This window comes from Typopeltis vanoorti, chromosome 3, assembly GCF_054136105.1.
Source record: "Typopeltis vanoorti isolate ZY-2024b chromosome 3, IOZ_Tvanoo_1.0, whole genome shotgun sequence".
NCBI classification, from domain to species: Eukaryota; Metazoa; Arthropoda; class Arachnida; order Uropygi; family Thelyphonidae; genus Typopeltis; species Typopeltis vanoorti.
Window position 1 is genome coordinate 41,449,399 of NC_143551.1, and position 27,325 is coordinate 41,476,723.

The following is a 27,325-nucleotide window of genomic DNA, read 5'->3' on the forward strand; positions in this document are numbered from 1 at the left end:
AAATGGGCAGTTCATAAAAGTATCTCATCCTTGTGAATGTGACAGCATGTAGAGTTTGAGAGCAGCGGAAGGGGAGGAGGAGAGACTGACCATGAATGAATAATAAATATATATATAGAATTAATTAAACTTGATTTTATAAGACTGTGGGACTTGATATATCACCACATATTTTGAAGGAATGTGCTAGGGAGTTGACATCTGCCTTGGCATACTTGTTTAGTATGCGTCTTATATTGGGTCAAGTTCCAAAGGAGTGGAAGGAAGGAAACATTGTACTACTTCATGTGGGAGGTGACTGAACTCCAGCTTCAAATTATGGGTTAATCTGTGTGTCAGGTGTTGTGGTTAAGGTATTAGAGATATGAGTGAGAACCAGGACACAGAATTTGTTCGATAAGAGTGGCATCCATCTTTGATGGATAGCATGGATTTGCAAAAGGAGGATCATGCTTTAGTAGTCTGCTTACCTATTACAATAAGGTGACAAGTGCATTGGATTTGGGAGATGGATACACAGTAGTATACTTAGATTTTATAAAGGTTTTGATAAATTGCCATGCGATAAGTTTGTGCTTAACACATTTGCTGCCACGCTACTTCGGCATAGTCTGTTCCTGTACGCCGAGCAATTTCACTTCTTCAAGGTCAGTACGGTAATCTCGTTGCCAGCAGTAAGCATCATATGAGTATACGCGTAGTTGGCTTGTGCAGAGTGTATACTCATAGATGGTATATGCTCTGCATATACTATCTATGAGGATACACTCTGGCCAATATTCCACGAGCCAAGCATTTTCACTTCTTCAAGGTCAGTATGGTAATCTCGTTGCCAACGGTAAGCGTCATATGAGTATACTCGTAGCTGGCTTGCATATCAGTGAGTTGTGTATGGAAGATTGATATCCTAGATTAGGAAAGTCACCACCTAGTGAACTGCAAGGGTTTAATTTTAGAGCAATTGCTATTTAACCTGTATGCTTATGATATTAGGAAAGATTTGAATAGGGATATTTAGTTCTTTGCAGATGATGCAATTGAGAAGGATTATGAGGAGTAGAGCAGAGCAGATGTGGGTTGGACTGAGTGAATGGACAGGTGAGTGGGGATGAATTTCAATGTTGCAAAGTATAAGGGTTTAAAATTTGAACAACAAAGATGTAATGTAGAGTCTCCTTGGATTTTTTCCAAGGAGACTCTACATTTTTATTAATTTTATATCTACTTTTTTAATGTTCCCAAGAAATTATATTGTTGTACAATCCTTCACCCAAATGTAGGCATTCAAAGTTTGCTTGTGAGGTATCTTCATGCCTAGGCTACTTGTATATTATTATTATTATTATTATTAACATCTGATTCCCATGGTATCAGAGACTCATCATGGCAGGAACACACTATCTCACACAATTCTCATCCAACTGTGCCTTAAACTGATTTAATGTGTCTACATTCACAACACACCCAGGCAATGTATTCCACTCGCCAACCACTCTTCATGCAAAGAACCTTCTCCTCACTCCTCTATTCATCTTTCTTATACAGTTTCCAGTGATGGCCTCTTGTTCTTCCCTCTCCCCCATTCTATGAAAAATATCTTCCATGTCATCCTGATATCAACCCCTGACTGACTTATATGTCTCAATCATATCCTCCCCCTCTCATTCATGAGCCATTGTAATTTACATTCTCTTAATCTGTCCTCATACTCCACACTCCAAGACCACTGCCCACCTTTGTGACTCTTCTCTGCACACTTTCTAACATATCCTCATTACCATAAAAACCTGGCGACCAATCTGTGCACAATAATCCATATGAGGCCTGATCAAGGCTTTATATAGTGGCATCGTAACCTCTTGGTTTCTGCATGTCAGGGTCCTCCTCATCATTGCATCCCATGTGACATCGTATAGAGGCTAATGACTTCACATTAATTGCCTTACTATCCCACAATACAAAGAACTCTTCTGTTTTTTGGTGTGTATAATGCTGTACATTATGGGAAGGGTCAAAAGTTTGTTTGCTTTGCATTGTAGAATACTAAGTCAGTTAATATGAAGTCATGAAGCTCTGTATACAGGTAACCTAGTTGTGAAGATATTTCATTCACAAACTTTGTTTGCTTACACTTAGATAAAGGATTAAACAAGAATATAATTTCTTGGTATGTTTAATTTAATTCATAACCAATTGAAAAAAAAAAGCTTTCAATATACTTTTTTGTATTTTTTTTTAACTTTTACATAATCAAAACACTCTGCTCTTGAGGCCAATCATGAAACTTTTTAAACCTCTTCAGGCCTCCAGTAAGGAGGGAAGTGAACTCACACCAGGTAATAAAATTTATCTCCCACCTGAAGACAATCACAAGATCCATGCCCATAATCTGCAGCACACCTGCAGCCTTTCAGTTGGAGAGCGTATATGTTAATCCCTCATTCAAACCAGACTGGCAATGCACAAACAGCGGTGAGTGATTGGAATGCATTGGCTGAGAATGTTATGTCTATAGAGAATTTGAATGCATTTAAGGCACAGAATATTAAGCTCTGTGTGTGACAAAGGAAACTCCCACTATGACTCCATGGCAGAGTCATACTACTACTACTACTATGTTCACTGGGCATTTACAGATGCTATATGGTCACTCTGATGCTTGGTGATGTGCCACACCAGGCCTCACCATGTAGTCCTGTTGTTTGCTTTTCTGGCAGCCTCAACTCTCTGAAGATCAGTCACTCCACACATGCCATCCATCCATCCATCCATCTCATTGATGGTCTACCCCTGCCTCTTTTTCCAGGAACTTTACCTTCTATTACTGTTCTGAGAAGACCCCATTCCATCCTTTCTATGTGTCCAAAATATTTTGACTTTCTTCTGTCAATATCCTTAAGCTGATATCAAAAGCAGATATCCACATCTCAAAAGCAGATGGGGATATGGGTATGATAATAATAGTAGTAATAATAATAATAATATTCTAGATGTTTGAGTCATTACTTGAAAAGATTGCTAAATGAAACAAACAGGGTGCTGCCACTAGAGAAAAGCCATCAGAAACCTGAAATGTGGAAAGGCTGCTGGTATAAAACTTTTAAAGTGACTACAATACATAATTCAGGAGGCTTAGTCAGTGGATTGAATTCTGGATGATTGGAATAGAGTTTTCATAGTAATCATCTCTTGAAAGGAAAATAAAATTTAATGTGAGATTTGTAGGAATTTCTCTAATGAGTGTTACTTGTAAGATTCATGCAATTCTTCTTGAAAAAAAAGGTTATGACAATTGTGGAAGGGAAATTTGGAGACGATCAAGCTGGGAGCAGGCCAAATAGAGGTCATCAGGATTTTCACCTTAGCTAAGTAGTTGACAAATGAAAATCTAAAAGGATCTATACCTAAGTTCTGTAGATGCGAAAAAGGTAAGTGCCAAGTGAAAAGCAGTTCAAAATGCTACAGTTATATGGTATAAAGGTGACATTATATCAAGCAATACATAGTCTATGTTTAAGTAGTAAGTCAATATTTAGAATTGATGGAGGTTCAAAAAGAATTATTATTATTATATGGTATCTCCATGGAGTCCAGAGACTCATGGTGTAGACCCAAACTAACTATTATACATACCTCTATTCATAAGCTATCATACCTCTACTTAATCCCATTCAGTGTCAGGGAACTCGCAAGTAATTCTAGAAATCTATTCCGCTCATTTACCACTCCACACAAAACATCTGGTTCACACATCCCCACTAATTACACTCTTACACAACTTCCACGGATGGCCACTAATTCTCTAACTATTTGTCATATATTGAAAAATTTCGATTATATCAATTTAATAAAACCTCTTTAATATCTTATAAGTTTCTATTATGTCTCCTCTTTTTCGTCTATCAATTAAACTTTGTAACCCACAAACCTTCAACCTATCCTCATAGGGAGCATTCCACAGACCTGTCACCAGCTTAGTCATTCATCTCTGAGTCATCTCTACCACTTCCTGATCCCCAAGAAAGGTGACCAAATCTGTGCACGGTAGTCAAGATGTGGCCAAATCATGGCCTTATAAAGAGGGATAATTATTTCTCTATTTTTACTTGTTACCATGTTTTTCAACATACAAGCAATCCTTTCTACCAACTTTTGCAGTATGCTCTGAACTTCAACTCTCTGTTCACCATTATCCCCTAGCCTCATCAATTTTCTGCAATCCAGTACCATCAATATGATACACCGTATGCCACCATTTCAACTCAAAGTGCATAGCCATACATTTTGAAACATTAAATTGGCAATCATTATCACAATATCAATTTATTTAAATCATCCTGCAGGATATCTGCATCACCTTTATCAACTACTGCTCTCCAGTTTTGCATCATCAGCAAACAACTGAATATCAACTTTTAAATCTTTCTCTGTATCATTGATATACAAATTAAAGACTAGTGGCCCTAGTACAGAACTCTAAGGTGTCTATTATATAATGAAACCTGTGGAGTATCCATAACTATAAATTCATACATATACCACAGTAGTTAAAAATTAAATTAACTTTTACAACTGAATTATTATTTTTTCTTTCTTTTTTTTGTGGGGGGGGGAGGATCCTCAAGCACGCTGTTGTATGCATGCACACTAACTGTTCCTTTGAATGTAATTCCTAGTATTGTTTGTAATAACTGTACTGATGATGATGTCTTAAGATACTTAAGACGATGGAAGTTTATTTTCCACTTGGTTAGACTATAATTAATTTAGTTTAATCCTTTTTCCAAGTGTAAGCAAACAAAGTTTGCGCCTGACTGAGGCAACTCGTAGTAAAGGTGGACCAAGCCCTCATCACTCCTTGTCTCAGTACTCCCATAATGCAAAGCACATCTCCTTTCAGACATGTATAATGCTATGCATTAAGGGAAGGGCCACTACCCAGACTAGTTTCGACCTTTATTAAGGTCTTGTTAGTGGGAGCCAGACCCAGAAGTGGTGATACTAAGGCAGAAGCAATGGAGAGGTCATATTTACTTATACGAGTTGCCAAAAGGTGTACCACCTTATCATTAAATTACTTTGGATTTAGAGAAAGATGTTGGAAGTTTATTTTCCACTTGGTTAGACTATAATAAATTTAGTTTAATCCTTTTTCCAAGTGTAAGCTTGGAAAAGGATTGCACCTGAAGTATCTTCAGGACTGAGGCAACTCATAGTAAAAGTGGACCAAGCTCTCATCACTACTTGCCTCAGTATCTCCCATAATGCAAAGCACATCTCCTTGCGTACATGTATAATGCTATGCATTAAGGGAAGGGCCACTACCCAGACCAGTTTCGACCTTTATTGAGGTCTCGTCAGTGGGAGCCAGACTCAGAAGTGGTGATACTAAGGCAGAAACCATGTTCAGAGATGCCTTTAATATATGGTATAGTAGTCCTGTGGGTTTCTTCTTGTCTGGGTTTATTTGTAGGAGAGTTGGTAATTATTTGTTGGGTTATTATTGGATTATATCCATTTAGTAAGGCTGCTTCTTTGACAATTTCCAATTCTTGTTTTAGAGATTCTTCAGGTGTGCTCTGGATACTAAAGATTTTATGATGCCATATTTTTGAGATGGTGGTGAGCTAATGTATTGTGGATATAACAACCTGAAAAAGTTGATTTTCGGTAGACAGGTGTAAATGGATCCATCTTATGATGGATGTGTACATCAAGAAAGGAAACATTTTTTGATTATTCTTTTTCTAATGAACTTGATACGAGGATGTAGGGTGTTGATTTTTTTGTATAAATGAGTAGAGTTATGGTTCTGTGTGACTCCAAACTGCAAAGACGTCATCAACGTACCATAACCAAATTGTTGGTTTGGGATCAAGAGTGACAGTTTTGCTACAGTATATTGATGACATCTTTGCAGTTTTTCAGTTTCTAGATGTTCAAGAAAAAAGTTGGCTAAGTCAGATGATAAGGGTGAGCCCATTGCTGTTCCTTCCTGTTGTTTATATATTTTACCTTTCCATGTGAAGTAACCTGAATAATTCCACTATACGTTGTGAGAAGTAGCGGTGTGAAAAGAGGGCTCCCGTTTGAGATAAATTTTTTTGAAAATTTAATAGTGTATAAGTGTTGAATATATAAGTGTGTTCATGAGTAAGAGTTGCTATAAAAGTTGTGTACTTACAGTGTTATTGGTGTGTAGGATTTTTTATATAGGTTTATTTACGAATTATTTGAAATTAGAGCTAAGTATACTAACCAGCGAAGGCAAGATGGCGGCAGCTTTGTTCATACAAATATTCAATTTCGATTTCAGTCGTTTTGTGAAATGTGAGGTGTGCTATATGTATTCATTTGATTGTATAGAAAAATTGTGTATATTTAAGGCAGATGGAAGGAGTGTGTGTGTGTGTGTGTGCGAAGTGTGAGCTGAATGAGGACTTAATGAGTGCTAATATGTTGATGACTGATGGTGTTAGTAGCAAGAGTGCCACGGGGAGGATGAGTGCTTGCCTGATAAAAATGGACCGTGTAAAAGAGCAGAGAAAAATTATTAAAAAAATTTTGAAAAAGAGAACGAGGAATGGTAAGAAAGATGAAAGTGATGTGAATGTGATGGATGTTGGAAAACAAGGTGCAGTTGGAGATAAAGTGGTGAGCGCTGATGACTACAAACAAGTGTGTATGACACAAGGTTTGAAAATTCTAAAGAATGAATGAGAGCGAAAGTGTGATGCAAGGTTTGAAAGTCGAGTTGGGTAAGATGAGGCAAGAGATAAAATGGATGCAAAATAAGTTAAGAGAATTCGAGATATGTATGGAAGAGTGAAAATGATGAAAACAAATGATGTTGGCATAAAAGAGGTAACAAAAGACTCGAAAGCGGCATTGTATGGTGATTCTTAAATTAGTATTATTAATTGAATTATTAAATGTGTGCTGGACGAGAAGATGCACAAGGCATGTTTACTGGAGGTAGGATGAGTAGAGTGATTGAGGCATTAGATATGAGAAGTAAGCGAGCAAAAGAGTTGGTAGTTGTAATAGGCACAAATGACTTGACTGCAAACAAAGAATATATCAGATTGGATATCAGGAGGTTCTTGATACAGATAAAAGAGAATAGTGTGATAGGAAAGGTAGTAAGCATGTTGCCCAGGTATGGCAATGGTGAGATGAGGTGGAGGGCAAGGATTATGAATGATGTGTTAGCAGAAATGTGTGAGGAGAAAGGAGTGAACATTAAAAAAGCCAGTTTTTTAATGTGTTGAATGAGTTTCAAAGACGAAGTGAACTGCATGGGAGCGATGGACTGCATTTAAGTGGTTTTGGTATGAGTCGTTTGGAGAGACTGCTGCTGGATTGTAGAGAAGTGAGTGCAGAGAACAAATCTGATCAAGTGGGATGCAATGTGGAAGAATGGGAGAGTAAGACAGGAGAGATTAAAGAGGTGATTGTGAATGAAGTGAGCAGCATGAGTATAGAGAATGAGAGAACAGGTGTGCAAGACAGACAGGGAAACAGGGAATCTTAGGGTGGACAGAGGAACACATTGTGAGAAAGGTAGATGCTCCAAGAGGATGTGAATGCATGTGTAGACAAAAAGGGAAAAGGATGACCTAGGATCAAGAGAAAACAGTTGGATCTGAAGAAGGTACAAAGATGAATAAGGAGAAAAAGAAATGGCTTGAGATATGCATGGAGAAGTCATATCAAATAAGTGGTGTCAGTGGAACTAGTTATAGATCCAAGAATAAGCTGCTGTGTTTGTATACAAATGTAAGAAACAAGGCAAATGAAATGGTTGTATTAATTGAGTCTGTTCACCCAAAAATTGTTGGAATAAGCAAGACATCGTTGGATGAGTATGACATCCTGACAGGATTAGAGATGGAAGGGTGTGATGTGTTTCGTGAGGATAGGAAGGGTAAAAAGGGAGGGGGGGAGTGCTATTGGTGATACAGAATTAAGTCCATACAAAATTAAGTCCATACATCTCTACAAAAGTAGAGATGCAAGGGGGAAATAGTGCCAGTAGTTTTGAGGCAGTATGATGTGAGATAGAGGTGAATAGAATGAAATACTTAGTTGAATGTTGTTATAGACCTGGTATGTAGATGGTAGTGACTATTAAATGTATAATCAAATTAGCCAAGCAAATAAGAAAAGGATGATTATTATGGGTCATTTTAGCTAAGGCAATATAGACTGGGATGATGAGATTGCAACTGGAAGTAAAGAAAATGAGTTTCTTGAGTTTTTGAGGGATAACTACTTCAGATAGTATGTAACAGAGGGCACACAAGGATTGAGGGTCTTGGATTTGATCACCTCATCAGAGGATATAATTATAAATGAGGTGTCAAATCACTTTCTAGTTGGAGAGAGTGACCATGAAGTGATTACCTGGGTGATTGACATTGAGAAAAGCATATATGTGGAACTACAAGGCTGGTGAACATGAAGAGCTGGAGACAGCTTGCAGGTGTAGCATGGAATGAGGAGTTAGCTGGAAAAGAGATCAGTGCAGCTTGGAGGATATTCAAGAATGATCTAGTAGAAGCAATGTCTAAATATATTCCAAGGGTCAGAAGGTTAAATAAGGTAGGTGTGAAATGGATGAATGAAGAGATTAAGCATGTGATATAGAGAAAAAAAGACATTGTGGAGGCAGCATAAAAGAAGTGGTAATAACCAATTATATGAAGATTGCAAAGACCAGGCAAGGAGGGTGACATAGTTCGTAAGGGTAGCAAAAGTAAAGTATGAGCAGCAGTTAGCTAATGAAGCCAAAGAGAATTCTAGAGAGCTCTTTCTATATGTAGCCAGCAAAAAAAAAAGAATGATTATGGAAAGTTGACATTGATCGGAGAAAATGGTATAAAGAAAACTACTGCGGAAGATATAGTGGATATACATAATCATCAGTTCATAAAGGTCTTTCATTCTTGTGAATGTGACATCATGGAGAGATTGAGAGCAGTTGATGATTGGGAGGAGAGACAGACTGTAAGTGAGCAAGAGGTGCATGGAGAATTCAGCAAACTTGATGTTAATAAGGTTGTCGGACTTGATAATATATCACCACGTATTCTTCAAAGGAATGCGCCAGAGAATTGACATCTGCCAAGGCAGATGTCATATTTTTAATATGAGTTTTGCACTGGATCGAGTTCCAAAGGAGTGGAAGGAGTTCAAGATTGTGCTGCTTCATAAGGGAGGTGATAGAACTCAGGCATCAAATTATAGGCATGTTTATGTGTCAGGTGTTGTGATTAAGATGTTGGAGAAGAAGGACTGTATGAAATTCTATGCAGAGAACTAAGGTGAGAACTAGTATCCAGAATTTTTTTTAACAACAATGGTATTATCTTTGATGGACGGCATGGATTTGCTAAAAGGAGATCATGTTTTAGTAATCTATTTACTTATTACAATGAGGTGGCAGCTTCCTTGAACAGTGGACAGGGATACACAGTAGTATACTTAGATTTCGCAAAAGCTTTTGATAGATAAGTTGATTGTCAAACTAGAGCAGATGGGGTTGGATATTAGATTAGTGCATTAGATTGGAGACCGGCTAGGTGATAGGTATTCACAAGTTGTATATGGGGGAGCAATATCCAGGAAGAGCAAGGTAACTAATGGTGTGCCTCAGGGATCTGTTTTAGGGCCATTGCTGTTTAACTTTAATGTTAATGATATTGGAAAAGATTTGGATGAGGATATTCAGTTGTTTGCAGATGATACAAATTTGGGACGAACTATGATGTGTAGATAAGATGTTGTGGCCTTACAAGAAGACTTACAAGAAGATAATACCACTGTAGCATCTGAAGCTACAGTGGTATTATCTTTGTAAACTATGGTGATAACTATGTTATTATTTCATTTTAAGGAATTCAAGGCTTTTAATTCTAATGATGAAACATTCAGTTCTGATGGTTGGACATCAGCGATCACCTAAGTTATTTCAAAAGATAGTCTACTAGCTTCATTACTAGCCAGATGACTGGTGTTCTTTGCAATGTTGTGTATGAAATCTAAATATATTATATCTAAATAAATATAAATATAAGTGCTTCCATAGTGCAATTGGAAGAATGATGATATTTTGTGCCCTTCGATTAGAAAGGCCTAAGTTCGATTTTTTGTCATCACAAGAGGAATCACAAGAGGACTTTTTCAGTTTGTTTTCTCTTAGAAACTCGGGTTTTTCATCTCACATACAGACAAATCGGCCATGAGTACACACACAATTTACAGACAAAAAATACTGCTCAGACAAAAATGGTGGAGACTGAGAGTTGTAGAGTAGATTATCCTCTCTCAATGAGTCTTTGGGTCCCTCCATTCTTTTCTGTCTTTCATATGTACAGCTTTGAAAGCCAAATGTAGTTGTAAGGGCTTTATGCCATGTTAATTTGGTCTTCCTCTGGGTCTTACACTCTCCATGGCACCCTCAAACAGCAGGCAAGAAAGTCTCTCTGGTTCCATTTGCACAGTGTGGACAAATTAATGTAGCTTATGCTTTTTGACTGTGTTAAGAGTTGTTGAATTGGGAATATTCGAAATAGGAAATCAACTGAATAAATCTGTGGAATAAGAAAGAAAGTAGTTAAAACACTAAACCAGCTGTATAGAAGACATTCAAACCAAATTTATTGATCTGAGGACTGAAGTAAAACTTGATCAGAGAATGAAGGTCACAGAGATGAGAGTTCCGAGATGGATTAGGGAGTGTATAGATGGCATTAATTGCAGTATCATATTAAAAATGAGGAAAAGCAAATTATGTTTAAATTCAGGAATGTGTTAGTAGAGCTAATCTCAGGTGATATGGCCACTTAAACAGAATGCGAAAAGAAAGCTTAACCAAACAAGTGTTTTTTGCCAGAATGCCAGAAAAATGACACAGAGGAAGACCAAAGTCTTGCTGAATTGATGTAGTAAATGTGCCTTAGAAGAAGTCAGAAATAGAAGCTCTGATAATATTACAATCTTGACAGATAACAGATTAATTTGGAGATAAATTGTTAATAGTAAATTAGTAATGATTTAACTTTTGCACACATGCTGGTTTGCATAATTTAAGGAACAAATAGAAAAATTATGATAACTTGTTAGGAAAAGATACATATCAGAGTCAGGTACATGATATAAAAAGTGATGATGAGTCTGGTTATTATATACAAATGAGTGTACTATCAGAAGTATATGCAAATGATCCATATCATAAAAGCTGATGTTTTGGAATGATTTTCCATTTCACGTCTGAAGTGAGAACAAGACATTTTGTGATAGCAGTATTCTTGGATATGGCTGCAAATATCATTTAACTAATGAATTTGGATGACGAGCTGCTGTAAGACCAGAGGCGGTCAAAGTCAGATCGAAATAGCCAGATGTGAATCATTCTGTGATTCATAGACTGTGGATTCAATTCTAACAGTCACAAACAGCATCCATCAATACAGTGAAGGATGACCACAAGTTACATCTGCAGTGGGTGATTGATATCTCCAATTATCTGCTCACTGACAGGAGTGCTTCCCCAAATCATCTATGATCTGACCTCACATTGGCTACAGAAATATTGGTATTTGCTTTTGCTGTGCACAGAAGGCTTCATGAAGGTAGTTTGTATGCACAGCTACTGATAATCTATATGCTAGTCTCGATGCCACAGGAGAGAACGTTTGAAATGGGCCAAGGCTCCATGTCAACTTGTTTACAGATGAGTCCCAAATTGTTCTACAAAGTAGCATAGGTATGCACTGATCTGGAGAGAATCAGAGACACATTATCATTCCTCTAATATCTGTGAAAGGGGCACTTAGCACTTTCGGTATAAGTATTGTGATATTTTTGTCAAGGCATCTTGTTGAGTGGATGCACCGACCGGTATATATAATATGCAGCATTCATGGCGAACCATGAATGCTGCATATTATAGTGATGTTCTGTTCATCCATATTTAGGTGCAATAGGGTAGAGAGAGAGAGAGAGAGACATTTATCCTACAAGATGATAATGCTCACCCTTATCCAGCAAAGTTCATGGACCAATATCTTCAAGAAGAGACTATTGTATATATGGACTGGTCAGCAAAGTTCTCCTGACTTTAATCCTATTGAGCATGCCTGAGCTGAGAGTAGCAACATGTCTACCTAGAGTTATGCCTTTTGCTGCTCAATCCGACCTTGCCAAAACCTTGAGAGATTTAAGTGAACTTTGCAGGAGCAATGTTGGTTATGACTAACTGAGCTCCTGGACACCAATATAAATAGTATGAAGCATTGTTGTCAGGGGCGGCTCGTGCATAGGCACCACAGAACTGCAGCACCCACATTTTTTCTCCATATATAAATGTATTTATTAATTTATTTATATTTGCTTGTAATATTTAATTTTATCATCAACAATCCTATACAATTCTCTTATTTTGTAAAAAAAATAAAAAAAATCCATCTTGCAGCACTTAAGAGGGAAGGATGCTAACGGCACTGTGTTTTCCACAGTGTCATATTGCTACGTGCGCAAGCATATGCAGGTCATAGTGAGATGTGAGATATTAGCGTAATGTGGCACTGTCCGTCGTGCAGTTCCACTGTTCTTTATATGCAGTCAATTTGTGCCAGCAGTAGAATGTTTGTAGTGCTTATTGTGTTTACTCTGTCTCTTTAAATATTTGGACATTACAATTAAAGAGATAACATTTGTTATAGTAATTTTTAAGTAATTTTGAATTATACTAAACTGTATAATTTTATTGATAATAAACAATATTTTTTCATGTTTAATTTTTTTAAAAAAATTTTTACCATAATTTTGATATTTTATCCAAACACATATACACTGTACTTACAGTGTGTATGTATATTTCGAAAGTTACAGCACCGCCACTGATTGTTGTGTGCAATGTGTGCTGTATCCCTGTAAGGGATGACTGCATTCCTTATTGAGGCACTTTGATAATCTCATTTTGTCCTCTTGTTTTTGACCATTGTCTTCATGTATTTGTTTTGTTACTGAATTAAACTAGTTAATTACAATTTTTGTGGGTGTATCTTTCACATTAGTTATCATACTGCTTTTCACTGAATTGCATAAAAATTCATGATACAATTTTTTTGAGTTATTGTGCTTTGTTTCTTTGTTCCTTAATTTATGGAAACCAGCGTAGTACTATCGTAATATCCTGTGTATATCCCTTTCTGAGCATACGTATCAAGAATTTGATGATGAACAACATAAATTTTGAAATAGGTCCAGTAAATACTGACTAAAGTAGTATCATGTCTCTGGTATGTTAGATTTTATGCAGGCAAGATTCCAACTGAAAAGACTGGTGGATAGGAGGAAGATATGATTTATTCAGTTTTATTGTCTTACTCTCATTCTACTTCTTAAAACCTCTTCCAGTTTTAAGAATTTCATTAAACAATTAGGTTAATGATGTTATCAGTTATTTATGCCTTCTCTTGTTCTCTTGAAATGTGTAAACCTCATCATGTGTACCATTTTGTTGACATCCAGACTACTTATTTTCTAAACATATCATTGCATTCATTCACAATCACTCAATCTCCCCTCCCCCATTGGGCACGAAGTCTGCTTTTTTTAAAAAAAATTATGTAGGCTTTATATGAGCTTTTCTGGGAGGGTGTCTTTTTCCCATAAACATGTTTTTCCTCCACATACAGGCAGACTGATCAGATCATATATGCAATTAACAGACAACAAATACTATTTGTGGACAGTCAATTGATAGCAGTGCATCTAAATGGTAGATAGAGATGTAAAGTGTAGACCAAGGATTAAGTATTATAGATGGTGAGTTATAGTGCAGAGTGTCCCCTCCCTGTGCTGCACCCCCAGGTGTCATATGATAAAATAATAATTAAGTGTGATTAATAAACTATATTACATCATTTACAGCAGTTAATCTGTATCATCTTTTATGCTCAGTAAGCTAATTTTTCTGTAATTAATCTCTAATTTTCCTACTCCTGTGATTTTTCCATGGTCAACTGTGCTAGTTTTACCTCATATTCCAGCTTTTCCAGTTCAAAATAATTTTCACATCCTTGATTCTAAGCTTACATATATTAAATTACTGATAAATTATTTTCACATCTTAGATTCTATTTAATTCATCTATTTATATGAGTAATAAATTTATGCATTCTTTTATTAGGTCCATTTCAAGGGCTGAATGCAGAGCTAATACAAGAACAAGCTGATGAAATGTGGAAACTTATGTATAAATTAATTCGAACATTTAGTGATCAGCCTGCTCCACGTAAAGTTGCAGAAAACCTTAAAGCCAGAATGGATAAATTTCGTGAATATGTTCCTGTACTCTCAGCTATTTGCAATCCTGGTATCAGAGAACGACACTGGGAAATTGTAAGTTACTTTACACTCCAATCCATTGAACATAAAATGCTTAGTGTAATATAAAAATATGAAATATAGTATATTAAAAATATAATTCAACAATTTTCTCATTATCATAGTTGCAATACACTGCATGACTTATGATCACTGCAGTGCATATTCTTAACTTAAGAGTTCTTGTTGATAGTTAAAACTCCAGATCCTGCATATCATTCATCTTCTGAAGGAACACTGCTAATGCAGTATACAGAGCATTACAATTTTGCTCTACATTGATGGCATAGTTTCTGAATGGTTTTAATATTCTAAGAATATTAGTGATTATGCGCTTGACTGCACGAAGGAAGATTTTGTTTCGAATCTAGTCGTTGACTAGAGGAAATTTTTCTAAGCCTTTTTCGACTGGTTCCTGACTTAGTCGATCTCTGACATGGGCAAGCAGATTTTTTCTTGTTACTGAATTCAACTCGGAAACTCGGGTTTTTCGCCCCATAAACTCAAGAAAATCGACCATAGAACCCACATCATTTCAGACATTAAAATATATTGTGTTAGGGTTAGGGACCACGAGATGGTGGCACGTTTGAGCCGTCTCTCTTCACTGCGTGCTGCTTAATTATAGTAGCCTTGGGCCAGCTATCTCTGATTGGCTGCCAGTGGAGATTGAACTGCCCACTCAGTCTCCAAAAATTAGATAGGGCTAAGCGGCCTCGCCTACTCTCTATATGGGAATAAAAAGGTGTTAGCCGATTTTTTTTTATTTTTTTTTATTTTTATTACTGATACACTAATATACTCAGAATATTAAAAGAGTAACCTCACTCATCATTTCACACTAACATCCTATTTAAATTTTCTGAAGCAGTGTGGCTTCATCATTATATTTATAACTTTCCCCAAATGAATGTTATCAGCAGAAAACTGTATATATTAATTCGAATACTGGCAAAATCATAAAAATAAGTCGAACAGTGGCAGTTGAAGAATGTAACCCTGTATCATTGTACATATTACTTTTTTCTATAATAAGTTTAGTTTAATCCATTATCCAAGTGTGAGCAAACAAAGTTTGCACCTGAAAGTATCTTCAGGACTGGGGTAAGGTAATACAACACCGGGCAACTCGTTGCAAAGGTGGAGAAAGATCTCATCACTCCTATCTCAGTATCTCCCATAATGCAAAGCACATCTCCTTGCAGATATGTGTAATGCTATGCATTAAGGCAAGGGCCACTACCCATACCGGTTTCGATCTTTATTGAGGTCTCGTCAGTGGGAGCCAGTCCAAGTAGTGGAGACACCAAGGCAGAAGCAATGAGAGGTCATCCCAACCTATAGGAGTTGCCAAAGGGTGCACAACCTTATTATTAAATTACTCCGGATTCAGAGAAAGATGTTGAGAGTTTATTTTTCACTTTAAACAAAGTTTGCACCTGAAAGTATCTTTAGGTGCAAACTTTGTTTTATTTATACTCTTCATGTTTATCACCCTATCAGGCAATAAATTCCATGGTATAGTCATCCTTCATTCAAAGCATATACTTTTCATTCTCCTATTCAACACTCATTTTGCAACTTGAAAAGTTGCAAAAGGAGATGTTGAGGAGGGAGATATTTGAAAAATCTCCCCAGTGTCTTCTATTGTCTTCTATCCATCCTTTTGTCTTCTATCCACCAAACTCTATAGTCTGTGTACCATCAGTCTGTCATAATGATATCATTTTTGTTATCTGCCTTTGAACCCTCTCTAATGTTAATTGATCCTCTTCAAATCCTGGTGACCAGATCTGAGCATACAATCACGTGTTTTATCTCCACTAGTCAAAGTCCTATTGCAATATTATTATTATTATATTATTGCAACAGTCCCCTGGGTTACCTTCGCTACTTTTGCAATATGGGCCCTAAACTTCAAATTTCTATCAATTATCTCCCCCCCCCCCCCCAAAGATCCCTTGCCTCCTCTTCCTACAATATACTTCTTCCAATAGGGTATGTAGCCTCCCATTAGATTCCAAATGTCGTCCTTACATTTAGTCGCATTAAATGACATCCCCATTCCCTTGCCAATCTGTCCAGCTTATGCAAATCTTCCTGAAGGGCCACAACATCGCCACTAATTCTGATAACCCTTAGAAGCTTCACATCATCTGCAAATAACTGAATATCTCTCTGCAATCCAGTTTCAATAACATCAACATAAAGGTTAAAAAATAGAGGTCCCAGTAATAATCCCTGTGAAACGCTATTTATACCTCTTTTCCTTGATAAGGAAAAGAAATATAAATAGGGTTTCACAGTTTCCTGCTCTGCTTTACAACATTCTTCAATATACTGTATATCAGACAGGCAATTTCCCATTCAATTTTCACTAATTGGATATATGATCCCATGTGTTGTTGCCAGTTAAATATCAACTTATGCAGCATCCTAACTAATGCCTTTGCAAAATTTAAAAAAAAAAAAAAAAGTGGCTGTGTATGCATTTCTCTCTTGTCAACTGCTCTCTTACCATATTACTATAAAAGGCAAGCAAATTACTGAAAGGAGAATGTCCCTTAACAAATCTATGCTGATCTTCAAATAGAAATATTACCCTCATCTGTCCAATTTCGTAATTGATCTCTCACTAATTTTTTCAAAATTGCAACAACTGCATAAGAAATAAAAACTGGTCTATAGTTTTATGCCTTCATTCTACCATAAACCCTTTTACAACATATTACATTATGCTCCTTCCATTACTGGGGCACATTTCCCATAGCAGACTCTTATTGAAAAGCCAAGTTAACGGAGCTGTCAATTATGTTCTCTTAAAATGACAAAATCCCATTCAGTCCCACTGCCTTATTGACATGTGGAGTACTTAGTATTTGAAACACGTTATCCTTGTGAATATGGAAGATTAAGGCCGAGAAGTGCATGAGGATGTGTTTCAGATGCATAGTAATAAAGCTCATTTTTCATGAAATACCCTAATAGAGTGTTCATTAACACATTCGCTGCCAACTACGAGTGAGCCACACAAGCCAGCTACGAGTATACTCGTATGACGCTTACCGTCGGCAACGAGATTACCCGTACTGATCTTGAAGAAGTGAAAATGCTTGGCTTGTGGAGCTAGCAGCAAAACTGTGTGTACTCATAGATGGTATATACTCCGCACAAGCCAACTATGAGTATACTCGTATGTCGATTACTGCCGGCAACGAGATTACCTGTACTGACCTTGAAGAAGTGAAATTGCTTGGCGTACGGGAACAAACTATGCCGAAGTAGCATGGCAGTGAATGTGTTAACCATCATCATCAATTTTCTGATGTGTACCTCCAAGAGGTGTTCAGGTTCAATGACAGCACTATATGATTAAGTTTACATTATTATTAATCTCCTATCAGCAATTTTCTTCCAAATCAATCTATTACTTTGAACACTCCACATATTGTCATATCTAATATTTCATGCCTCTAAGGCACTTCTGACTGGATCAATCCACCTAGACCGATGTTGGTCTTCTTCTGGGTCTCTTTCCTGCCAACTTGGCATCAAACACTTGTTTTGCTAACCTTTCTTCATCCATTTTGTTTAAGTGGCATACTACCTTAGATTAGCTCTGCTGACACATTCTTGAATGCTAATAATGTCAAGTTCCTTTCATTTCATCTTCATTTTTAATATGATTCTTCCATTGATGCCTAGTCTTTGATCAAGTGCTTTATTTCTAACCCAACTCTCAGATCCATAACTTAAAACTGGTTTAAACTTTCTCTTGCATACTGCTAGTTTGATGTTTTGGCTAATTTCTCTCTTATTCCATATAAATTTATTCAGCTGGCTACCCACCATACCAGCTCTGCTTATTCTGTTGTCTATTTCCAGATTTAATCTGCTATCATCACTAAAAACAGTGCCTAAATAACTGAAATATTTTACTTGTTCTATAGGATTCATTCAGAATAAAACTGAAGTTTTCTATGTTCGTGCATATTTTTATAGTGTTCGTCTTTTTATTGCTGATTTTCATGCCAAATTTGTTACAGCTGTTATTCAGTTTAGTGAATTTGCATAAAGCAAAACTTAGCTAAGAGCTAAGTTTGACATCTTCAATTTTAATATTATGCTTGATGCCACTTTCTTTCATAATGTGATCCATATAGACGATGAAAAAGAGTGGAAATAATGTGCATCCTTTTAATATTTTACATCACACCATCTTCCTGACTTTACACCACACCAATTCTAACTGTTGACTGATAACTTAAATATAGACTATGTTTTGCTCTGTATAATGTTCCATTGACCCCATATAATTGTAGTGTTTTGAAAAGCTTTTCTCTGGGCACTTTTTCATATGCCTTTTCCAGATCTACAAAACTTAAATACAGATCCATGTCATATTCTCATGATTTCTCAATTGTTTGTCTATCTATCTATTCCCTTCTGCTATATGGCCGGGGGGAGGGGTAGCTATATGCTACCACACTAAGGAGATTAGCAAGCAAGGTGGTTTCCCGTTGCCTTCCTTGCCATACTATATCCTATGGCTGTATCTTGTGTGTTCACGGGACCGGTTTGCCTGCTTGCAGGATGAAAAACCCAAGAAAAACTGGCAGAAAAAATCCTGCTGTCCACTCCCAAGACTGGCTAACTTGGCTATGGCTGAGGAAGATCCTTAAACTCCTCACGTCGTTGATGGGAATCTAACCTCGGACACTCCTTCCCCAGGCATATGGTTGCGAAGCGCAAAGCCACTAGGCTAACTGCACCGACAACTATTTGTCTTAAAGTGAAAATCAGAGCCCAGCTTGTTCATCTCCAAGTTTCTCTTCCACAGTCTTTCTGAACCACTTTTCAAGTATGCTTGCATAAATCTTACCTGGAACACTTAGTAGAGAAATTCCTCTAGTCATTCAGTGCATTTCATGCAGAATACAAATATGCAGTCAGCTGCTGGGATAAGTTTTTTTTGCAAATGTACCTAACAACACCATTAATATAACCAATGGATCAGGGAGTACTATGAAGACTGTGGGTCTTCAAAGGTTTGTTGAAAATCCACAGCATAGTTTCTCATTTAAAGGGCAGTATAATTAGAGATTTTCCTAATAAATGGTTCAATAAAAGTTCATTATTGTTCTACTATAGTTGTATTTTCTGTGATCTAATAAAATGTACGTTATAATAACACTATTTAGCACTGCTTGATTTGGCACTACACATTGTAAGAATGTATTCTGAGGACTAACCAGGGTATTACTGTGCTACGAAAACAAAAGGCTGTTTTTGAAATTATCATCAGCAGTTAGGCATCTCTAATCACAACAACTGCACTTCCCTTACTTCCATTATTAATGTTATTCTAAGACCACTTTCAGTCCAGTATAAGCTATCCACATATCTAACTTATTATATTATGTGTTAGACACATGGTGTTGTGTGATTAATACAGCACTTGTAAAAATATAATAAAACTAGGTTCAGTTGTTGTGATGATTGTTAATTATTTCCTTACTAGATTATATTATAAACTAGTTACAGATGTGTTATGATTTCAGTTACATACTGATTTCTGTATATATTATGCTAAAAATTGCTCAATGGTGATGCTTATTATCTTTCTTGATAATGCAGTGGCATTTTTTGTTATTGTTGTTGTTCATAGTGTTCGTTTAACATTTTAGTTTAAGTGGTTTAAAAGTTTTTTTTTCCCTCTCCCTTCAGGCCAGTGAAATAATTGGCTTTAAGGTAGCACCAACCCCTGAAACTACACTTTGTGATATGATTGAAATTGGCATTCACAAATATATTGATAAGTAAGTATAATTATTTATAACTTTCTCTAAGGCTTCTACCGTGGTTAGTATATATATAATATATATATATATATATATATATGATTATCCATTGTATTTGCTCAGTATGAAGATATGTTCATATTTTTTACTGACCGAATTCTGAGAATTAGACAAACATTTAATTTTATTTAACACACAACAAGTTTTCTCGGAAAGCCAACTTCTTCAGGCGTGAGAACATTAAAAGCAAACATAAAAAACACCATAAAGAAACATTGTACCACTACAAACCGACTATGAACTACAGTTAAGTTTGAACTGAAGCTACAGTCCGGGGCTAAAGTTTTATTGTTAGGCATCTGCGAGCGTGTGACTTCATGAGTGCATCAGTATCTGATAGCAGAGCTAAATGAGTCTGGTAAATTATAACTAAGGTTACTATTTATGTGATAAGAGTCCAGGACAATTTCTTTAGACTCGACTATTTGGCGTTCTACCTCGTCATGGCATATATGAAGGTTTGATGTTGTGATCCAGTTTATCTCATGATGGTGGCCTTCACTATTTGTGTTCACTGAGAACAGGACATGGCTTGAGAGGGCGCTTGCTATGGTTCTGTTGTAAGCTATGTCCCTTTGATGTTCCTCGAGATGTGGGAGGATGGACTTCTCAGTTTGGCCATAATATGGCTTCCCACAGTCACATGTGATTTTATACACCCCTGGAAACTGAAGATGGTGGTTGTGTGCCTGTTTTGGTTTGCTTAGAATTGATCTCAGTTTAGGAAGAGTGGAAAAGCACGTTTTTATGTTAAATTTTTTCAAAATTCTTCTTAGTTTCTGGGAGAGCGAGCTGATGTAGTGGTAAAGAAGGGTCGTCTGTGTTTCTGCATTGTTTTGAGAACTGCAGTATAGTTGTTTATTAATAGTTTTTGAAGAGTAGCCATTATTTGTGAAGGTTCTTTTTAGATGTTTAGTTCATTTTTTAACTCCTCCTCATCTGACAATACAGACTTGGCACGATGCGCTAGAGTGGATATGATACCCAACTTGTGTGCTGGATAGTGGTGTGAGGACATATGCAGGTATCTATCCGTGTGCGTTGATTTTCTGAAGATCGAGATTTTTATGGAGTCAGACATCTTAGTAAGTTTTATGTCTAAAAAAGGCAGAGATCCATTTTCTTCAATTTCTATGGTCAACGTAATGTCTGGGTGGAAGTTGTTTAAGTGATTTAAAAAAATGTGAAGATTATCTATACTTCATTCCCAAATAAGAAATAGGTCGTCAGTGTATCGGAGCCATATTTTAGGTTTAAGTGTAGTAGAGGAGATTGCCTTTTCTTCGAAATCTTCGAAAAAAATGTTGGCTAGTATTGGAGACAGGGGTCTGCCCATTGCCAATCCGTTATTTTGTTTATAAATTTTTCCTTCAAACTCAAAGTAGCCTGAATTAACACAATGTGATAGTAGAGCACACATCTTTTTTGAGATCTTGTTACTTAAAATATTAAGAACCTCTTGAGTTGGAATATTTGTGAAGAGTGCTACCACATCAAAGCTCACCATGATATCTGAATTCTTGAGCTTTATATTTTTAATTTTAGAGATGAAGTGTTTTGAATTTTTGAAGTAAGAAGATTTCCTGCAAAACCTTTTAAGGATGATGCTAGATATTTTGATAACCTATATGTAAGTGAGTGAATACTATCAATGATTGGCCTTAGTGGACAATTTTCCTTGTGTACCTTCGGAAGGCCGTATAATCTGGGGATGAGTGGATGTAAAGAACAAAGAGAAAGGCGTATGTTTCATGGAAGTTCCATGGCCTTTTTTAGAAGGTTGTTGGTTCTGTTATGTATCTCCCTCATTGGATCTCTCTCTCTATCTCTGAGTACGTATCTGACTCTAATAACGCTAAGATTTTGTTACGGTAATCTGTTTTATTTAGGTCTACAGTTGCATTACCCTTATAAGCTTGAAGGATGATAATATCCTTGTTCTTCTTAAGATTTTTAATGGCTAGTCCTTCACCAGGGGAGATGTTATAAGATGGAGGTTTTGCATTGTTGATCACAAATATTGCCTCCATGCGAAGTAAACTTGCCTCTGTGGTAAGAATTAGTGAAGCAGCTTTCTCTATCTTAGTTAGAAACAATTCTCTGGGAATTGTTTTAGGCGAAAGGACAAAAGTGAGACCTTTTGCGAGAATTTGTTCTTCGTCATGATTAAGAATATATGACGATTGGTTTATCACTAATTTTTTGTCTTTCATGATGATTGTTAGGTGTGGGATTCTTGTGTTGATTTGAGCAAATTAAACTTTCTAATTAGCTTATATTTATTTATGTTTTGAGATCTTAAGGCCCAACATGTGCTGATTTCTTGAATATAGTGAAATGACATGTAGTCTAAGGATGCCGCTAATTGGTTTTCTAAAGATGATTTTTTCTAAAGAAGAGCTAAATTGCTTTTGGTATCACTAATCCTTTCTGCTACAAGTTCTAATTTTGCTTTTTTGTAGATTGTGTGTGTGCTCTTTTTGTAGTAATGACTTCCCTGAATTGTAGGAATTTTGGAATAATAGAAAAGAACTTACAATATTTTAAGAAGATAAGCCTGTTGATAGAGAGTCCAATTTTTCTGAGGGTCTTCTGATAAGCTTTTAGAAGTTTTAATTTATCCTCGTCAAAAGGAATATGATGATTATCCATTGTATTTACTTGGTATGAAGATATGTTCATATTTTTTACTGACTGAATTCTGAGAATTAGACAAACAATTAATTTTTTTTAACACACATCTTTCATCGGAAAGCTGACTTCTTCAGGCCTGAAAACATTAAATGCAAACATAAAAAACACCATAAAGAAACATTGTATCACTACAAACCGACTGTGAACTACAGTTAAGTTTGAAAAGATGCTACAGTCCAGGCTAAAGTTCTATTGTTAGGCATCTGCGAGCTTGTGACTTCACGAGTGTGCCAGTATCTGATAGCAGAGCTAAATGAGTCTGGTAAATTATAATTAAGGTTACTGTTTATGTGATAAGAGTCCAGGACAATTTCTTTAGACTCAACTATGTGGCATTCTACTGTTATATTGTATAAAATATCCTTTTATAAGTCTCATTATGTTTTAATATCCTTTATACTTCACTTATACTCATCCTTATCTCTTTTGTACTTAAACCTTCTTAAATCAAAATCTTGGCTGGTTCGCCATCGTTAAATTGTAAAATCTTTCCAATATCTTTCTTCTACAATATTTCTCTATAATATAAACTTTATCTCTTTAACTCAAAATAATCTCTAGGCCGAATTACTAATAAGAGTAAAGCTATTGGTTTGTGGGACAAAGGAATTACTAATGGCAGATACTGCCGGCAAAGGTTGGTCGATTGGTAGAGCCTCTGCTACTAATGGCTCAGTTAAGTATGTTTGAGCACGGTTAGTAATTGGAAGGGGACCAATTGTTTGATGCTGTTGGCACACTCTCCCTCGATGAGTTTTTGGACTCCCTGGAGGTGTCAAATAATAATAATAATTTAATAATAATAATAATGGCAGATACCTATTCCTTTGTCTCAGCACTGGTTCTAATTCCTTATTCGGATTCAGGGAAAATTTATTTTTTATCTGCGCCACCCCGAATCCTAGATTAACAAAGCTTGTATGACCAAGGCACCAGAACACAGTTAGCATTCAATCTTATTAAACTATAATTCTCTTTTCTTGCAGTCGTAGCCTATCCTTATCTAACCTCCCGCTATGGTTTGTAAATTTTATGAGCAAGTGCAATAGAACAAAATTTAGACAAGGTAGCAGTTAAACTCAAAACAAAACATTTAATTCAAAAGACATATCATATCAAAAAGACATATCAAAAGAAATAGACAATCAATGAGCACTTAGTTTACAATTTCTTAATCTCTCTCATGGATTGCATTCAAAGAATCTCACTTATGATAACTAAATATTCACTTGATATATCACTCTTAACCTTCAATTCTATGTACATTATTTAACAGACCTATTCAATTTCTTTGATCCACATGCTCTCAACAAAATTATCTCATACAAAACACACATTATATCTCTATCCTTTAGGAAATACGTTCTAGACATCATGGGCTGTTTCACTATATCCTATACAGAATTCTCAATTTTACTCAATAAAATAATGAAACAATCACTAGAGTCTATCCTAGTATTCACAAACATTCTTCTTAAACAATTTCACTTGTAAGAGAGCATAAACTGTACATTACCAATTGCTCGGTTGCTACTTGGCCTCATCACTAATTTCGTCTGGATATTCACCTTTGATTTCAAGTTCACTCTGCATATTCTAAGGTGTTCTTCATGGATTCTCTCTGCATTTTACATCAGGATATCTCTGCAAGCATCTGTGCTTTTCGTCTACTGGGCTGACTGCTGACTATTAGACTTTCGAGTCATTGTCTTGAAACCTTGTCAAACGAAAGGGATACCATGTGGAGGCTCCACACACATCAGCACGACTGCAAGACGCACGAGATCCAGAACCTATGAGACCATCTGAGAGCACAGGAACCAGAGAACAGGAGCAAGGCCTGATTTTCAGTGCTGCATGCCCTTTTAAACTGTGTGCCAACTGCTGCGTCATCAATTTCCCCTTCCAATATCTTTAGCGTCATCCCATGCCACCAAGTACACAGCGCTCCACATGAAATCCATTCGCAATCTACGGAGTGTAGAAGAAGGGGGGGGGAGGCAGCGTGCTTACAAAAGATATACCTGTACTCTGTTGCACGTGTTATAGACTTCGGCCATTTTCGCATAATAGGATTATCTCTCTTTTTCCAGCAATTGTAAAGTACTTACAAAACAGTAAGGTTTAAGCAACTTAATAATTCATAAAACTTTACAGTATAAGACAACATTTAAAACTGAAGAATTTATTAACATTTTAGTAACACTTGGTTAATTTACAAGTGCTCAGTAAGTCTGATATATCAATATTTTATTTTCAAAGTGTAAGGCCCATTTTAAGTCTGTATGAAGCGTAAATTACTTTAATTCAAGTTTCATTCAGACTCAAGACTACCTCGTGGCATATATGAAGGTTTGATGTTGTGGTCCAGTTTATCTCATGTTGGCTGACTTCACTATTTGTGTTCACCGAGAACAGGACATGGCTTGAGAGGGCACCTGCTCTGATTCTGTTGTAAGCAATGTCCCTTTGATGTTCCTCAAGATGTAGGAGGATGGACTTCTCAGTTTGGCCATAATAAGGCTTCCCACAGTCACATGTAATTTTATACACTCCTGGAAACTGAAGATGGTTGTGAGCCTGTTTTTAGTTTGCTAAGAATTGATCTGAGTTTAGGAACTAAGAAGAATTTTGAAAAAATTTAACATGAAAACGTGCTTTTCCACTCTTCCTAAACTCAGATCAATTCTAAGCAAACCAAAACAAGCTCACAATTGCTCTCACCAGTTTTGCATCATTTGCAAACATCTTGATATTACTAGTTAAACCTAACCCAATATCATTAATTAACATACAAATTGAACAATAATTGCCCCAAAACTGACCCTTGCAGCATACCACTAGTTACCTTTCTTTTTTGGGATATTGCACCCCCATATACAACTTTCTGATACCTGACAGCCAGTCACTGATCCAACCCAGAAGTCTGTTATCCAATCCCATCTGTTTCAATTTATTTAAGAGCTTATCATGTTGCATCTATCAAAAGCCTTTGCAAAATCTAAGTATACCACTGTATATGCATCTCCCCTGTCCAAGGTATTTGTCACCCTGTTATAGTACATTAAGTTAGTGAAACATGATCTCCCCTTAACAAACCCATGCTGATAACCACAGAGAATACTGCTGTTATTAACCCATTTCTGTATTCTACTTCTCACCAATCTCTCCAGGACTTTCACCACAACTCCATATATACAGACCGGCCTGTAATTTGAAGCTGCAGCCTTATCACCATCTTTATGCAGTGAAAAAATTTTACCCTCCTTCCACTCCTTCCTTTGAACTTGAACTGTTGTAAGACTCTTATTAAACAGGCAATCCAATGCCACTGCCAATTCCCTGGAACATTTCCTCAAGATGCGTGGTGATATGTCATCCAATCCTATTGCCTTATTGACATGAAGTTTATTTATTTCCTCAAATACCTCTTGCTCACTCACAACTTTGTCAGTTCCCATGCAGCATTTATTTCCTTACCACTCAACTCCTCATTCCATGTTATAGCTCCAAGCTGTCTCCTAAGCTTGTCATAATCACCAGCCTTATACTTCTACATATATCCTTTCCTCATAAAAGTCTGCATATGACTAGCCACAACACAGGTGATTACTTCATGATCAGTTTCACCAACAGGAGGAAAATGTGAAACCTATCCCACAATTACATGCCCTGATGAAATGATCAGATCTAGAACTATTGATCCTCGTGTGCCCTTCTTTATCTGCTGCCTGAGATAGTTATCTCTCAAGAACTCGAGAAATTCATTTTCGTTATTCCCAAATGCTATCTCTTCATTCCAATCTACACCACTGTAATTAAAATCACTCATAATAATTACCCTTCCTTTGTTCAATAATCCAAGTTGTTTATACATTTCTTTATCACCATCTTCCACACTCACAGGCCTATAGCAACATCCAACTAAATATGTCTTCCTCTCAACCTCCATGTTACATCACACTGCCTCATAACCATTACCACTATTTTCCCCTTTCATATCTGCCTTATGTGGACTTAATTACCCCTGCTATCATCAGCAGCACTCCCCCCCTCCCTTCTTCCCATTTCTATCATCGCAAATAATACTGTACCCTTCCATCTCTATTCCCGTTATGATATCATCTTCATTCAACCATGTTTCACTTATTCCAATGATCTGGGGAAGAATAAACTCAATCACTGAAACCGTTTTATCCCCTTTATTCCTGATACTGCTGGCATTTGTAAACAGACACAGCAGTTCATTTTAAGGTCTATAGCCAGTCCTACCCAAGCCATCTGTTGGTTGTGATTTTCCCACTATACCTACCCAATCACCTTTATCACATACATGTGCTCAGTCTCAACTTCTCCACCCACATCACAATATA

At 36.6% G+C, this 27,325-nt stretch overlaps 1 protein-coding gene across 1 annotated transcript in view; it reads left to right on the plus strand.

Moving 5' to 3' along the window:
• Positions 1-27,325, plus strand: part of LOC150108079 (dynein axonemal heavy chain 3-like) — a 1,881,116-nt gene that overhangs the window by 184,259 nt on the left and 1,669,532 nt on the right. The window contains exons 10-11 of the mRNA XM_090415945.1: positions 14,201-14,412; positions 20,125-20,216. Of these exons, the coding sequence (XP_090272071.1) occupies positions 14,201-14,412; positions 20,125-20,216 (304 nt within the window). The remainder of the gene's footprint in view (positions 1-14,200; positions 14,413-20,124; positions 20,217-27,325) is intronic.